Genomic DNA, 17,147 nt, shown 5'->3' on the forward strand with positions numbered 1-17,147 from the left:
TGTAGAGTGTTTGCCACACTTTTTGAGGCCAATTGCCTTTATTGACTGATTGCTCATTGATTAACGGATCGTACAATTATTTGACAAGACAATCAATCAACAAGTCGGTCAAGTAGAAATTTTCCGTTGATGGTTTGTAGTGGCATGAATTCCGAGAGAAGGCAACTGTAGTAAGGGTCGGAGGTGAATCAGGTGCATAGATGAGGTAAGGATGTTTGCAAGATAAAGTAGTCACAGCATTGCAGAGGCTTAGATGATATAAATGACTCCGGTCTTTCTCTTTTAGTGCATATATTCGGGGATGATGGTGATGATGATTGTGATGATGGTGATAAAGCAGTGACTTATTCACTTGTTGAACGAATGATTAAAAACTGATTGGAATGTGTCATCGCTGCTTACTACACAGTTACTCCCTGCGCATCACTATAGCGTCTAGCAGCTAGAGTAGCCGGCTCATCTAGTGAAGCCCACGTCTCCATTATTTGCGAGTAAATATCTTCTCTTCGTGAGCAGCTCACCTGCTTGAGGCTGCACACCTGGTGCTGCGCGGCGGGGCTGAAGACAAGGGAGTCGTCGGCCAGGGGCATGCGTCGGATGAGCAACGTGTACGCGTTCACCACCCACGGGTCCGGCTGGCCGCCGTCCATCACGTACAGCACCACCTTGTTCTCGCCCACGCCCAGAGTGTAGTTGGCCGGCCTGCGGACGCCACCGCGGACGGGGTTAGACCAGCACCAGAGGTTCGAACCCGACCGCGGCGGCTGCGTTTCGACGGAGGCGAAACGCTAAGGCGCCCGTGTGCTGTGCGATGTCAGTGCACGTTAAAGATCCCCAGGTGGTCGAAATTATTCCGGAGCCCTCCACTACAGCACCTCTTTCTTCCTTTCTTCTCCCAGTCCCTCATTTATCTCTATCCTTACGGCGCGGTTCGGGTGTCCAACGATATATGAGACAGATACTGTGCCATTTCCTTTCCCGAAAAACCAATTTTCATTTTAAACACTAATGGTAACCACACGCCTCGAGAAGAGAGCGATGTACAAGTCCACGCACACAGCAGTTGCTCGCACGCAACCTAAAAAAAAAAATTCACGGCGTCATGGAAGCTCCTTTTGTCTTGTTATTTCAGAACGCAAAAATTCAGCCTCGTAGTATTATAAAGCACTAAATATCAACACCTGAGCTCCAAATCGCTAAGAATTTTGATGACATGAAAGTATTTTTCCATTTTTGTCACAAATTCGGGACAGCACCCAGCGAGTGCGGCTAAACCTTGCGGATTATCACATTCTATCCTCCAGCCGGTCACTCTTTTTTTCTTACATCACGGATGATTTGAACGCACTATTTCTGAATGTTCTAACCCATGCGCCGCATGCTGACAGCCAAGGAAACTAGAAGCACTTGTTTTGAATTTCTGATAATTTTGAAGCATAGGTAATTCAACACGGTTGGCTAGTGGGCGGCGAAAACTAATATCAATGGATAAACATAGTGTTGAAAAAATCTTGTTCTTTCGAATCGATGTCACCAAACCCACAGTCATTTTCTATTTTGATGATGCGTGGGTGTAAAGAGTGTAGCCTTCCAGTTGTTGCGCAAAATATTCGCTCTTTGCTCACGCTGTTTTTGTTGAACGTGCATTATTCATAACGCAACACGCCGACTGCATGACAAATGCGCGCCTTCGGAATGTGTTGCAGGCGCTTGAAGACACCGGCGCCCATAGAAATTGCGCCCTTTGAGCACTACGTCGATCACAAAGCCGCTCTGATACACATCCTATGCTCGCACACCTTTGCTGCTTTCACTGCGAACTCTGTATAAGAATAATAGAAATAAAGCGAACGGTGGCTGTGGGTGGCCGGTTTTAAAAACAAGGTGTTTTTAATGTCATTTGCTTCGTTTAGTGATTTTCATCTTTTCATTCATTTCAGTTTTATACCATGTCTACACTGATGATTTGCGCACCTTGGGACCGATAACTAGAGGTACTTAAACACTCAACCTTTAGACTAATAATTGTATCCCATAAGCTATGTCACTTCTCGTGAGTGTTTCGGTTTCTTTTTCCTCGTGTTATTGTCTTCTAGCACCATGCAGGGGCGGATTAAAGGAAGGGGGTGAGAGGGACGACCACTTTCGCCCTCAGCGAGGAATTAATTTAAAGATAAAAACCGCATTAGTGTCCCTTTTTTGATAACAGCAATCCAAGGCATTGCGCTAATACGACCACTCCGTCCAAGAGACGCTCATAAAGCCGCTCCAGGTACCGTGCATGTGTTGCTCTTCACTCTAAACAACAATACTCATATAAGGGAGTAAAGATAGAGTAAGTTGTGTTCTAGAACAGCATGAAGCAGCTTACTCCCTCTTTACTGCTTTATGTTTAAAGTATAAGCATACTAGCAGCAAATGCTGTGTCAAAACTCTCTGTTTAATCAAAATATGTGAACAAGTAAGCTGCCATCAGAATGCAAGACAGACAAAGCGACGCCACCTGGCGGGACCGTATTTGTCGTCGACGCGGACGTGGCTTCCGCAGTGCTGGGCAAGCCCCCACACCTTGAGGAGCACCAGGTCGTAGGAGACGTTGGCGAAGTACTCGGTCCGCTGTGGCTTGAACGCCGGCTGAAGACGCACCAGGGGCTCGGTCACAATTTGCGCCAGGTACGGCATCGTCGACGGGTCTGCGTCAACGACGAGGGAAGCATCCAGTGAGTGTTGTGTCGCATGGCAGACCGTCAGAGTACAACATGCTAACGCAAAGTTCAGCCGCGTCAGATGGGACCGAGAAACAAAGTGGGCTATCCACAGTCTGCGCTTAGATTTTTCAAAGAATTGCAGCGCAGGAACACCGGGAGAATAAAAGAGGGTGGGCCAGACGACAGCGCTGACTGAGAACTGATCTTTAGAATCGTGAGTCCGCTACATAAGAGCAGAGAAAGGAAAGGGTATTCTAACAACCAACCTACAAGAAAAAAAATAAGTGGACAGAGTGACATGCTCCCATTATAATGAATCAGTTACGTGATGGGCGCACATCGCTAAACCTGTGGCGAATAAAATTTCAGTTCCTAACAACTTTGATGCAATTCGTGCATTAACGTAATTTCAGATGTGGGCATACAGTTCAGCAAATTGAATATTTTAAAAAATTTCTGCATCAGGGTGGCTATATATAACTATGTTACCTAATATTCTGATAAAAAAGCAAACAAATATGTTTTCTTGGTCAATAAAGACCCTTAAGGATAAAGAGCAAAAAATTTTCACAGGACAGTTACGACTATGCAACGCGAGATTCAGCGATAGCTGCGTAGGCATTTAGTTTTGGCAGGCGGCTGTTCTAAACAGAGCCACCCACAGGCTTATGGGACCCAGGTTGGCCAGGACATAAGGCGACATCAGACGACGAGACACAAACCCACGCACAGCATTAATAAAGGTCTTAACACATCCTACACGGTGTCATGCGGGATTATAACCATACCCGGGTTAACATGGTAACCATGGTAACGCACCCCCCGGTTACGCCGACGGCGACGCGCAAGCCAGGGACGGCCGCCTAACAGCTCTCGCTGTAAAACAGCTTCCTAGACATACCAGTACACCATTCTGCAGTTGCGAATTCTGCTGCGGTTTAAGCCACGTGTGCAGTTTGCGACATGAGCGAACGACAGAAAGCATTTTTCTCAGGTTCTGCATAACGAACGGACCTGAAGCAGCCTACACTGTGGTGCACAAAACTACTTGTGCTGAAATTAAGGTGCGCGAAGTTGTGCACAGATCATTATGGTAGAGGGCAATTCGTAAGAAACAAGTTGGTTTAGTTAGAAAAGCGAAACGAGGTATAAGGTAGCGGCCGCGACCCATTTGGGGCCAACTTATGGCGAAACCTGTGCGCACAGACCACCATTATTTCAAGCTCAATGAATCTTTCGCGCAAGAACTGTTTCAAAAGTAATTTCCTCGTGTCGTTGTTTCGTTCACCTTTGTGCAGCGGCATTATTCTGCTCTTACGCTGATGCGTGGCGCAACGGGCACTACCGAAAATCATGCTTCCAATTCTCGCCGCGTTAGAAAAAAAAGCAAAGAAAATTCAGGGCAAAACTAACTCCGAATTTCTCGCATTACAGTGTTCTCCTAGTCGCGAAACGCGGGTAATAGCGTTTCGGCCATAACTTTGCGGAACGTCCAAAAATGTCGCGCGCAGATTCGCGGCGACACTCGCTGCAACGAATCCTGGAAACAAAAAAATAAATGAACAGTCAAGACGAAGGAAAAAAAAACACACACCTGACGTCACTCAGCATTTATAACTTGAAAAAAAAAGACTTCAAGTCCCATTTTACGCTCGAGCGTACTAAGTAAACACGTGAATTTTCACCCTAAGTTGCTTCCTTATTTTTCGCGAAATCGACTTGGAGGGGCACAGTCTTAATTTTGTTCTGATATTTTTCTTCCACGTCAAAAAGGAAATAAAGAAAGGAAGCGGTAAGTATCGGGGGGCGTTTTCGAAAAAGGACGGTACCGCCATCTGCCGGTGTCTTCCTGCCAGGATGCAACCCGTTGTTTCAGCTCGCGCCCGACTCGAGCTCGAAAATGCAGCGGCGTCGTGCGCACTCTGCTGTAATGTCGGGTCGTATATCCTCAGCGCGAATACGGAGCGTCTCGCTAACAGCGGATAATAAATCAGGACGTCGTCGCTGCGCCGGCTTACCTTTGCTGCAAGTGACGTTCGTCAAGGTCGCTAAAAAGAGAGAAAGAGAGAAAAGTAAATAAGAGAGAGAGAGAGAAGGGAGAAAAAAAGAAAACTACGTTACTTCGCCTCGCAAGCGTGAACGTTATTTTTTCCCAAGCCAAGAAGAGAGGGGAGTAATGAATGCATTTTCTTCCGGCCGCTCGTACTTCAAACCGTGTACTCAACAGGTTCTAACGGCTTTCTTTTTTGCGCACCAGGGGGCGTAACCACAAATTTTCCTGGAATGAGGCAAACCGGAGGCGGTTGTTATAACTTTTGCCACACAAAGCTGTGGTGAAGCGACTGCCAAGCCATATCGCGTAGATGCGAATTAGAATCAAAAGCGGGAAATATACCAGCGCGTGGCACGAACAGAATGCTATTATGCAAGAAATATGCGTTGCCTGAAATGGAGGTTTAAAGTTTTTAAATTAAGTCACTGCGGATTCTTTTCAAAGGGGCGGTGCAGCGGACTTTTTTTTTTTTTTCTGGGCAACCATCGGCAGTGCGTGCAAACCGATTGAGCTCTCCTGTTCGCGGTGACTGAGCTCATACTAGGATACGCCTGTAGCAACATGGTGAGCGCTTTTACTGGTGATGGAACAAACGTGGAGATAATTTTGCGTGGAAGGCGTTTGTAAAGGCTACATCAGTGTGTATGTAGCTCATACAATGTAATCAATGTTTGAAACTATACTGCACACATGTTTCCTATAGCAGGCGGCATAAAGGGAACAAGACGGAACTCTGAAAAGAGAGGAAGAAAGAAAGAAAGGAAAGAAGAAAGAATGAAATAGCGAGAGAAAGAAATAAAGAAAGAAAGAAAGAAAGATAAATAAAGATAAAGAAAGAAAGAAGAGAAGAAAGAAAGACAGAGAAAAAGAAAGAAAGGAAGAGAAATAAAGATAAAGAAAGAAAGGAGAAAAGAGAGAAATAAAGAACGGAAGAAATAAAGAAAGGGAGGAAGAAAGAAAGAAAGAAAGAAAGAAAGAAAGAAAGAAAGAAAGAAAGAAAGAAAGGAAAAAAAAAAGAAGCCTCGCATTAAATGCAGTAGAGCTCACAGAAAAATACCACCTGGTTGAAACACCCAAGCTTCAGACGTCCACGAAAGCTTGATTTATAAACATTCTGTCATGGGAACATAAGTTGTGCTACATGTTTTCTTTCAAAGTTAGAAGAACAAGTGCAGCAGTGAGTAGTTGATAGTGAGTAGTTGATGACTTTAGTAGCACGAAGACGTATTCCAAAGTGGAAGCTGCCGCGGTGGCTGAGTGGTTATGGCGCTCGGCTGCTGGCCCGAAAGACGCGGGCTCGATCCCGGCCGCGGTGGTCGAATTTCGATTGAGGCGAAATTTTAGAGGCCCGTGTGGTGTGCGATGTCTGTGCACGTTAAAAAACCCCAGGTGGTCGAAATTTCCGGAGCCCTTCACTACAGCGTCTCTCGTAGCCTGAGTCGCTTTGGGACGTTAAACCACCATAAACCAAATCATTCCAAAGTGTCTTAGACGCCTAGGAAACCACTGCGCTGATGTGTCTTTAGATTTCTGGAAGGTTGAAATAACATAAATAAATGGTGAGTTCGAAAACTTGCTGTACAAAGGAAATACGTTTCTAAACTTGTGACTGCCACATGATCTCCTTATCCGATTGTGTGTCAAAACCAAAACACTCAACAAGAATCGACCCCATTTATTCAATTCTGCCAATCACAGGCATTCATCGCGAAATGTTTTCGCGTACAGCGCTTACGTGCACGGTATATACTCGGCGCAAAGAATAGCGTTATAACGCGGTACTGCCGATGTCATTAATCCGCCGGGACAATGGCCAAAGTTTGTCTTACGTTGGCTCCACGCATAGAAGTCTTGACCACCGCTCAGGAAGTCCTCTTCCTGTTTGTCACTGTGCTGCGCTGAAGAATTGTTGGTCCCCTTCCTGCGAAAAAAAGTGTGTTTGTAGCACTCAGCAGCCATGCTTATACTGCAGGCGTATGATAATATAAAGCCATATTAGCCGCGGCGTAAATGACAGGCACCACTCAAGATCGTCTTTTCATAATTGTTAGGCTTCCCCACTTTGCACTTTGCCCTACTATTGGCGCCACCAGTCATCTGCAGGACGACGATAAGGGGCTCTACACCTACCCAATGAGCACAGAACATCGGCTCAATATTAAAAATGTGTCGACAAATACCGGCCCTACAAAGGACCAGCCTTTGCCAACACATTTTCAATATTGGGTCCATGTGCTGTGCTACTAGGGTATATTAGTGCTCAGCAGCTTCAAGCCGTGTTGTCGCTCTGACTATGTCGATATGTTCCGCTTCATACACCAATTACGGGCTACATATACTGTTCTGAAAAAGATTCGTTGGATGCACTTACATATCTCTTAACTTCGGGAAGGCGAAAGCTGTTTGCGACTCATTGCACTGATTTGAATTTGCCGCGCTTGAATTCATTTCACGACAGAGAAGGGCAGCTGGCGCGAGCGCGGTGTCACGTGACCTAGGTGGCGATGTAATGGACGGACGGTCACCGCCAGTATGAGCCATTAAAGGCTATCGCCTTAAAAAAAAAAGCTCTTCCGAGATCAGAAAAAAGACACAACATTCCCACGACGATAGGTTAACCACTACAAAAAAAAAAAGAATATCATCCCGTAAACTTCGTAGTTTTTAAGGGGCAACTGATTTTCTTCCACCCCTTCCTACCGCTCCTGCACCATTTACTGTCCTGCTACCGTTGTGAAAAATTGAAAAAGAAATTGGCAGACACGCTTAAGACTGCTTACGCGTGGGAATGCGAAAGCGTTGAAATGATGCGCCGCACGCAGCGCGCTCCAGTGTTTGCGCTGTTTCCAGTGGCAGGACGTAGGACACTACCCACACATACACGCGCGTATGACGCCACCCCGAACGCTCTAAGACGAACGGTTGCAACACAATTTTGATACGAAAGTCTGGGACGGCGTACATTTGAAGGTGCATATGTCGTCGATTCAAATGCCTGTCGCAAGCTAGCCTCCAACTTAATTAGCACATGTAAGCTATATACAACGAGAAATCGCAAGACACCACCCGAAACACTGTACAACAAACTGTTGTGTCAAAATTTTGGTACGAATGTCGGGAAAACCTATGCCACATAGAGGTCAGTCAGGGGCGAGTATATACAGAAGAACTACATGTATGGGACTAGTAATGCTTTCGCATTAAAAAAAAGAGCTGGCTCATACATCGGGTGCCCATGTCGTTGGTCTTCTAGTCCTAAACAGGAGGTTGCGCAACCTACAGCTGCTTCAGTAGCCGCGACTGCAGGAGTGGTGAGGATCGGTATTGTTCAGGTTAGTTTTTTCAGGAACGGTAGCAGCACTGAGAACACCAGGTAGACGTTCACTCGGTCTTGAGGGAATTTGAAATCGCTAAAAGAATATGCGCTAGGAGAGACGGCCCAGCATGCTCGTATTTATGTAGTTTCAATCAGCGTGGGGGAGAGCTTCTCGGAAACGCTTCGGTATTACGAAAAATGAGTGGCAACTGGAGCGGCCGCTTCACGCTTTGCACAACTTTGCATCGCTGTTCCTTATATGACCCGGCTTCAAGCAAACCGAATTGAAAAGCGAAGGTAAAGAAAGAAAATTTAAGGGACTTGAAAAGAAAGTATGATATTAGAAACGCAGTTTACGACAGGTAGCGACGTATTGGAAGCGTTCAGCTAATACGTATATCTATCATGTCTACGTATATATCTACGTATATCTATATAGATATCTACTTATATCTATCTAGGCGAAGTGCTGTCCGCAGATTCGGAGGATGAGAGTGCAGCAATTATTGAAGAACAAAAATGGGGCAGAGTGGATTTAGCAGGCACTCTCTAGTCGTGAAGAGCCGCTTACCAGTATTTGTGAAGAGAACAGTATATACCAGGTGCATAATGTCAGCATGCACCTACCTTGGAGGTTAACGAAAAGGCTATGAATCGAATTCAGGACAATGTTGTTAGCTATGGAATGGAAAATGGTAGAGGTAACTTTAAAAGACGAAACGAGAGCAAAGTAGGTTACGCAGCAAACAGGAGTTCAAAGCAACAAAGCTGAAATGATGAAGACATAGTGGATATAGGGAGAGAATGTAATACGTACAGACGATAACCGATTGTCCATTAGTATAACGAAGTGGATTCCAAGAGAAGGGAGAAGGAGCAGAGGTGTCGGGGGTATTAGGTAGGCAACTGAGATCAGAAAAATTTTCGTACATAAGGTGACCACAGCTGCTGCCGGCTAATAGGAGATAAATGAATTAAGCCCTTTAGCTGTTGCGGATGTAGCCAATGATGAAAAGCGCACTAACTGCTTTCCCGGAAAGCACTAGTAATGGACATACCAAAGTAAGGTTTCGAAGTTGAGAAAAAAGAACTGAGTGGCTTTTCTTCTTTCCCGTGTTCCGTCCAAAGCGGTGGCATTAAGTAGCCGCGGTTATAAACAGAGCTCCGCGCAGTTGCATATCCATGAGAGAAACAACGCAGCATTCTCGAGCGAAAGTGTAAACCTGGCTGGACTCGCTCGAACCGCTGGTTCGAAGGGCCGGTCGGACGGCCGGCCATAAAACTCTCGTATAGCGGCTCAAAGGCTTTGAAAACACGTGCTTGGCTGGCCGCCGGGCACGCACATTAAAAAGCGCTCAAGGATGGCCCTTCCATTGCATCGCCAGGTCTGCGGCGGAAGGTTATAGGAGTTTTATTATTTCTGTTGCATTTTTTTTCGTATTGCGGTTACTTCGCGTCTTTCCTGGGTCCTCTTTTGTGAACGTGCAACAAGGATAGAATGAAGAGCTGATAGTATAGGCCTGCTTTTGGTTCTGCGTAAAAAAGGAAAAATAAACTCCACAAAAACGAGAAAGCGAGCAAGGAATGCCAGGGAGGATGGGGAGAGGAGGACCCTGGGAGAGTGCAATATGGAGGAGGTATAAGATCTTTCGAGCTATAGGGCACGCTTAAAACCCGCGTCCGATCTGTGCCTAGTCCACAGTGTGTGTAGGAGGGAGAAAGGTATAGGAGCGAACGAAGGAAGGGGCCCCGTGTATGAATTATGCATGGAACCGAACCCGAAGCCCCGAGCCACGCGGAGGGGGTGAGAGGGAGGCGGGGGGGGGGGAGGGGGGGGAGGCGATGGGGCACCACCGTCCGCTTCTAGTCGTCTTTCTCCTCCCCCACTTCTTTCCGTAATGATTTCTTCTGGCATTTTACGAATCTCATATAAATAGTTGATGACTCGAGATGGGAGATCGATGCTGCCGAGCCAACCCGTGCGCTGTGCCCGGTTGCAGCACCGCTCGCAAGGTGTGCGTGGGAGTTGCCCTTTCGTTTCCCTGTCTAGCGTTCTTCCCTCGCTTCTCGTTGGTGCATCTTTTATATATCCATTTCTCTCGAAGCTGAAAGTGCTGCTACTGCTGCTGGCATGGGTGTTCCGTCTCCGCTTCCATCGTCTGGCGGGATCGGGAGATACGAGTGCCTATGGCCAGAGACGCACTTTCACCTTGTGAGCGGGTCGGATCACAATTCCTTTTGTCATTCATCGCAAAGAGCATCCTCTGCTTGAAGGATGGAAAAAAAGTAATACAAGCCAGAGATACAGAAAGACTACGGCAGGCGAAAGTACAAGAAGTTGCCATCCCGTGCATAACAAAAAAGGAGCGCAGTGACAAATTTTCTGCGCCAAAAACGCTGCTAAACGTCAGAATTCTTCTACGAGCATGTGTCTACAATTAAAATATGTACCAGTGCCATAAACAAGCCATTTTTTTATTAGTTTTCATGCTCGGTTTAGTCTCAAAAGCGGGTATGATTCTGTAGTTAACCTGCGCAGAAGTTTACAACCTACTAAATTCTATCCCAGATAAGCCGGCGTTTAATGATCGCGGTGTAACGCTCGGCCAAAACTTTGCGCTCATAAATGCTATTGCTGTCTTACGCGACGCCATGAACATAATCTGACCAAAGAGTTCGTCTATGAAACAAGATACCAAGCTCTATGGACCTTGTTATTTTCCGATATATTTGTGTTTTTGCGCTGCGTTAGCGCCCAAACGAGTCCCTCGTTGTCCTACGCCGCCAAAGCAAGGTGACAGGCTTGCCGTGATTGATAGGTATAGGAAAACTAAAAATTAAGCTAGCACTCTGATAAACACGCCTACCGGCGAGATTACACGCGGAAGATTTAAACCAATCAATTTTCACCGTTTAATCAAGGTTCACAAAGGTGAGAAGTTACGTCCAAGGTATATCAAAAACAAATAAGAGAAGACCGATCGTCGGGCCAAGGCACACGAAGTGCCGCGAACATGGATAGCGCACAACAAAAGACGGTTCGATTTCGCGTTACACGAGCGCAAAACTGACGAGCCCCTGGGACTATAGCGGTGGTTGTTTAGAGAGTGTAAGCCCGCAGACACGTCGCAGATATTATCGCGACCCCCGACGCAACACAAAAACAAAAAAAGAAGGAAGAATAACCACCGCAAGCGAGGAGTAAGCGATAGGAAGAAAGAAAGTGATAATCAGGAGAGGTTCCAGCGAGGCTCGGTGAAACCTCGCCAAGCGGATCCGATCCATCACGTCTCTGGCGCGCCATGCGCGCCTACGCATGCCGACAACGGCGCTTGTCGGGACAAGGAACTCCACTCGCTGTATTGTGTTGCCCGAGGAGGCCACGAGGCCTCGCCAACCCCGGGCGACCCTCCTTAAGTGGTTGTAACTGCAGAACCTTGCAGGGTACCCGCTGTTGTTCGAAAGGCGTAACATCCTTCCCGGCTTTCAGCGCGCCACTCTTGCTTGCTTCGTCTCTCTCTGTCCTTCAAGCCATTCAGCTACTATTTCTTCTTCTTCTTTTTTTTAGCGGTTGGCTTGTTCTTTGGCCCTCTGTTCTTCGCCATCGTCTCCGCGGACAAACCTCGAGGCTCGTCCGCTTTTCTCCGGGGCGGCGCCTCGGGACGGTTCGGGGTTCGGGTTGCGTCGAGAAACTTCGCCCGCCTATACGACGCTTTTCCGACGTGCTTCCCTTCCTGTTTTGCTTTCCACGGGAAGATGGGTGCGTCGGAAAACACGGGTTGAATGTCGCTGGCGCTGTAAACCCTCGGAGACGATGCCCGAGGAAAAAGAGGAGAGGGAAATGATCAGGGAACGCGCTGATGGGTGACATCTAGTAGTTTGATGAGGAGGCTGAGCCGTGATTTCGCTTGCGGAAAAATCTGGCTGTGTAAAGGGAAACCAGAGAAACAACCCAGAGGAACAGCTCGGAGCTGCAATGAAGGAGTACTTTCGGGGGCGCTGTTCTTGGACGTAGAAGTCAGTATTGGTTTCGTGATTCAAGCACAACTAGAGGCGGCATTTATGGCAATTCCAGAGGGTAGAGGAGACCGGAATGTCAAGGCCCTTCCACCATTATATAAGACATGCACTTTTTTCCACTCCCAAACTCCTTGTCCGGTTACTCAACACTCTAGCCGATGACCTTAAGAACTGGCCACGAATGGGACGCAACTTTCAGTCAGTAACTGAGAACTCTGCCGCGTCATGCACATCATAACACAGTGTCAGAATCTTCAAAATCAATGGCCAGCCTTCTAGGGTTTCTTCGGTGACGTCACACAGTCAAGTGACAGGCTCAACAATTTGTGGCGACGACCTGAGCTCTTAACTCTCTGCTCAAAAAACGCGAGTAGAGTGAAAAGCATTTGAATAAACAACTTCGGAAACTTTCGATCTGAGTTCGGGCATTTTTCACGAAGTACACCGCATGCATGCGGCTATAGACATCACGTGGAGAGTAAAAAGCAGTGCAGATCTTCTTTCGTTTATTCTGCTTCTGCCTTCTGTAACACGGGGAGTAAACGGTAAGCGTAGAAAGATTTTCTGTCACTCAAAGGGCTTGGTCCTTCCGTTACGCCTTGCACGCGAACAGCACAAGGCCAATATCTATACTTTCATGCGCAATATTAAGTGTTACACAATCTGGCCGAGTGTGCTCGTGCTAGCGGCACGAAACACAGGCACTGACCAGACGTCGCTGGGCTCCGGTTCCAGGTCCGAGTAGTTGTCGTCCGCCAGGTGCCGATTGAAGTGCCTCTGCAGCGCCACCACAACCGGGTGCATGTCGGCAGTGCCGTGCTGACTGCCGGAGCTCCTGCAACCACGATCAGACGTAGGGATTTCTGAGTATCTTCTCGCGTAAAATATCACCGCTTGCTGGAGCGCGACGAACAAAATAGTTTCCTGAAACCACGCACAACTGACAGGCTGCACGAAATCTGTTTCGATATATCTTTCACTAGAGAATTTCGCTGTATACCTTATACTGAATAAACACCTCATAACTAGACCGCAGAACTAGGTCACACAACTGCGCCACAAATGGTCGACCAGAATATTGTTATCGAAGTGTTTCTACGATGGAGCAGTTTCCGACATAATTATGTGTGTTAGCAGCGGCTTTACCTTACAACACCGTCAACCGCAACCTGTTGAAACATCTCGTAGCAGAGTTTTGAGCCTCTGTCTGTCTGTTGTTGCCAGGAAGAAAGAAAAGTGCACAGGCCTGCTCACTGGCTCAAGCCGAGCCACAATCGCTACCCCGTGCAGATAGTAGGAGAGTTGAAAGATGGGATAGAAAGACAGGATAGTAAAGCCTCACCATTGGGACCAGCCATCCGTAAATAGAAATGAGGCATGAAACGCACTTAAAAAAATAATAGCCCCCGAAATTAGACGGGAAAAACGAGAGAACACGACAAAACACACGACAAAAAGCGCTTCTTGCGTTTAAAACAAGGAAATATATAATTTAATTATTGATAGCAACAGATTTCTGATTGCTACCCACGAAGATAACGCGATTTTAATTTTATTTAAATGTTCGATTATGTTTTGCCACCATGTGATTCGGCATCAATTTGGTAAGAGGCGTTCCCACTGGGTTTTTTGAGGTGCAGTGTATACAAATTATGTTTAAGAACACGAGCGCACCTTTGTATATCTTCGGTCGCTCCTCTTGCTTCCAGGGTCCCCATCTGCAGCTGCTCCAGCTCGTCGATGAAAGTTTTGTACTGTCCGCTCTTGTACGTCGGGTACAGCTGGAAGGGCAATAGCAGAAGAGAGCAACTGCAGTCGTTGTGCTAGGACTCTCGTGAGATATAATATTTGTACTCATTAAACCTATTTCGTTGAGCGCTAAAGCATATGGGGAGATAATTCGTGCAGAAATATTGAGTTCCTAAGTTGTAATGAAATACAAAAGAGGAAGGTAAAAAATTCACAGTGCCACCCAACTACATAAACAGTTCGCATAGCGATAGCATTAGACGCTGTTGATGCGTTTACCAGAAGTGACGTCACTGTCGATCTGGTGACGTCACTTCTCTCAAAGCAAGGGGAATTATACGCTCTGGTGACTTCACATTCTTCGAGCCAATTGGCGAATTTTATGACCGACAACACATTCTTTTCCCGATGAGGCTTCTAATGACATCGCACTAAAAGATGCATCCTGGATGCAATCCACCACTATAACCTATGCGAAAGAATGTTATATGGGGCCTGTATAGAAAATGGCCGACCAAATTTAGTGCCTCCCATGTCTGTCTTTCAGTTCTGGCGATGTGCACTAGGTACCACGCTGCTACTGCTTGAGCCACCAGTCTGGTTTTCTTCAGGTTGTTTGGCAGTGGCACGCTTTTGAAGGCGGTCACATTCAGAACGGGGTAGTAGTTGGACCAGCACGTATGCATCAGTATCGCTGGGGGAACTATTGAACGGACGGTAGCAGAAGTGCTGGTTGATGTAACTGTGTCAGTGAAAGTGACCTCTCAAGGTGCAAGCAGAACCTAGTGCAGATTGGCTGGTCGGCTCGCTTGGTCATCCTTAGTGCGTCATCGGCACAGCATAACACCTCATCTAACCAGGTGAAATGGGAAGCGGAGACTCGCGTATGTAAGTTCAGTTCAGGTGGGTGCTAAATAAGATGCAAGCCATGCTAAAGGATTGGAGACTATTATATACATATATATGTGAGAGACAATGAGGCTATCCATAACCATAAAATAGAGGGAAGGGATTTTGGTGTTTTCGTTGGTTTTGTTATGGAAGGCTCTCTTAAGAGTCTCTGAATAGTCTCTAAAGACTCTAGACTTGAAATTTTTTTAATACTTGGATGTTGAATTATTGATGCAAGAATTATTTCTTCAGAACTTTTATATTCCGTCAGCGAAAACTCTAACATTTACAATGGTATCACAGCATGGGACGGGACGGTCGTTTACGGTGACAGGAAATGTGGCTCCTGCTTCGACCTCTAGCGGCGTTGTAGTTCCGGTTTAACCCGGATCGCACACCCCATGCTAAGCGGACAACGCGCATAGGCCTACGTACGCCAGAAGGAAACGCACACCGTAAAGAAAGCTCCGGCGGCTCCAGCTGTCCCTATTCACACGGGTAAAGCCCACGGGGCTGAAAGTGCACGCAAGGTTATACATTTTCAGCCATGTACCAACACACGCACCATATTTGGTATGCTGGACAGGCTTGACCATTCGTTCGACAGTTGAAACATCGCGGAGCACCGGCGACTATAATAATACCACTCACTACATAGTGGAGGACCGAATGAATTTGGGGAGGTCCAAATAAAGAAATAGCCCTGCAAAAGAAAACAAGTATCCCCCATGCTTTGTTATGGTGGACAGCACTCGCCGGGCAATTATCGCTGCGTCATTCATCACGACAAAAGCGAACAGCACGGTCGTCGTACTCGAAGCGTAAAGAGACCAGGTGGGGCGAGCGAGATTCCTCCGCCGTTTCGTCTTCGTAATAAAAAAAAACAAGCCCGGAAAAGATACACGCTAGGATGGCATCGAGAAAACGGGAGATAAAAGAAGCGCATACGTTTTTCCACCCTCGCTTTCTGCAGCGGCCGGCCGCGGCCCACACAGTACACCTCCCGCGCACGTGGACGCGAGAGGGCATACGTCTTTTGGCGCGTGCCTCTCTAATCTTGCGCGCCAGGCATATAAGTAGCGTGGCGAGTGCTAGATCACGTTTTAATGAGCCCGCTATTAAGCGCGGTATATCGCCCGGCCATTAAGCGCGGCCGCTGGCTGGACAGAGAGGATCCGGTTTCTCGCCCCGTGCTTCGCCCGAGCAGCCCGCTGCATGACGTCCTTTTTTTGTTTGTTTACCTTCTATATCTCCTTCCTGGTTCAATTTTTTTTATCCAGTAATGAGCAAGCGCAGTCACAATGGGCTTCTTTCTCTGAGCTCTTATGTTTTAGCCCTGCCACGGTACAGACACGAAACGGGAGGTTTATAAAACGTCGTTCGGCTGTTTTGAAAAAAAAAAAAAAACCGGAGCACCTAGCTCCGAGCGAGCTCGGAAGCGCACAGCTTGGTGGAGGAGGTGGTGTATAGGCGGAAAAAAGGTTCTTTCACGAGTTTTTCTTTTATTGTGAAAAAGAGAAAGCATAAAAGAACCTCGGTAATACGGTAGTCGGCGTTTTCATCCTTTACGTATGAGAGAGCCTGGAAATTAATTAGCGAAATGGGCGCGTTTGTTTCGTTCTGGATACAATCATTTAAATATCTACGCGTTCAAATGACGTGCAAAGCTTTATAGCAAAATGCTATAAGCTTTCATTTCCGCGTTAATGGTCGTCCTGTAACAAAAGCAGGGGTCGTGTACGAGGGTCTACCTAAATGACGTGACCGCGAGAAGCAACGGATGAAGCACGCGGGCACAATGATTTTTGCAAACTGTTGATGAGTTTGTAAAAATGCACCGTGCGAAAACTTGGGACCTCTAAAGACATTGCGTCTAGACAGCAACGAAAGCCTGCTCAACAAAGGGTACTGCGCACCCATTGTTGAAATCTCTGACCGACTCGCTCAAGAACGCTTTCTCTTAAACAACGAAAGCCTTCTTGTGTAACTTGGAACCGGCTCTTTGAAGCTCAGCCACGTAGCTGGTGCTGTGTCTCACAATCTGCTGTCATAAATGTAGACACAGTCTGCGCCACCGGAAAAGCAGCAGACATATATTCAAGGAAAGGCGGCGTCGATGCAACACGCGGCTCCGGCAAAGCAGGGACAGAATTGTGAAGGGGCGCCAAAGTGGCAGCAACAACCTGCGCCGGCAAAGCAGGGGTCAAATGATCAAGGAACAACGGGTTCTATGCAACGCCCAATGGCGCCAAATCAGAGGCCAAGACTTCAATGAACGTCGAAGTGGAAGCAAAACTTGGCGCCGGGAAATCAGGGGCGAAATTCTCAAGACTGTTGTCACAGTCGGCGCAATTGGCACTTCGTCTTCCTCAGGGCTATTCTGATTCACATTAGTAAGCCTGTTTTGCTG

At 47.0% G+C, this 17,147-nt stretch overlaps 1 protein-coding gene across 1 annotated transcript in view; it reads right to left on the reverse strand.

Annotated features, from left to right (window-relative positions):
- Positions 1-17,147, reverse strand: part of LOC144099119 (cadherin-like and PC-esterase domain-containing protein 1) — a 197,829-nt gene that overhangs the window by 12,555 nt on the left and 168,127 nt on the right. Inside the window, exons 13-18 of the mRNA XM_077632207.1 lie at positions 13,772-13,878; positions 12,807-12,932; positions 6,591-6,682; positions 4,727-4,756; positions 2,504-2,693; positions 522-702 (exon numbers count right to left, since the gene is read on the reverse strand). Coding sequence (XP_077488333.1) covers positions 522-702; positions 2,504-2,693; positions 4,727-4,756; positions 6,591-6,682; positions 12,807-12,932; positions 13,772-13,878 — 726 coding nt within the window. The remainder of the gene's footprint in view (positions 1-521; positions 703-2,503; positions 2,694-4,726; positions 4,757-6,590; positions 6,683-12,806; positions 12,933-13,771; positions 13,879-17,147) is intronic.

Source organism: Amblyomma americanum, chromosome 7, assembly GCF_052857255.1.
Source record: "Amblyomma americanum isolate KBUSLIRL-KWMA chromosome 7, ASM5285725v1, whole genome shotgun sequence".
Taxonomy (NCBI): Eukaryota; Metazoa; Arthropoda; class Arachnida; order Ixodida; family Ixodidae; genus Amblyomma; species Amblyomma americanum.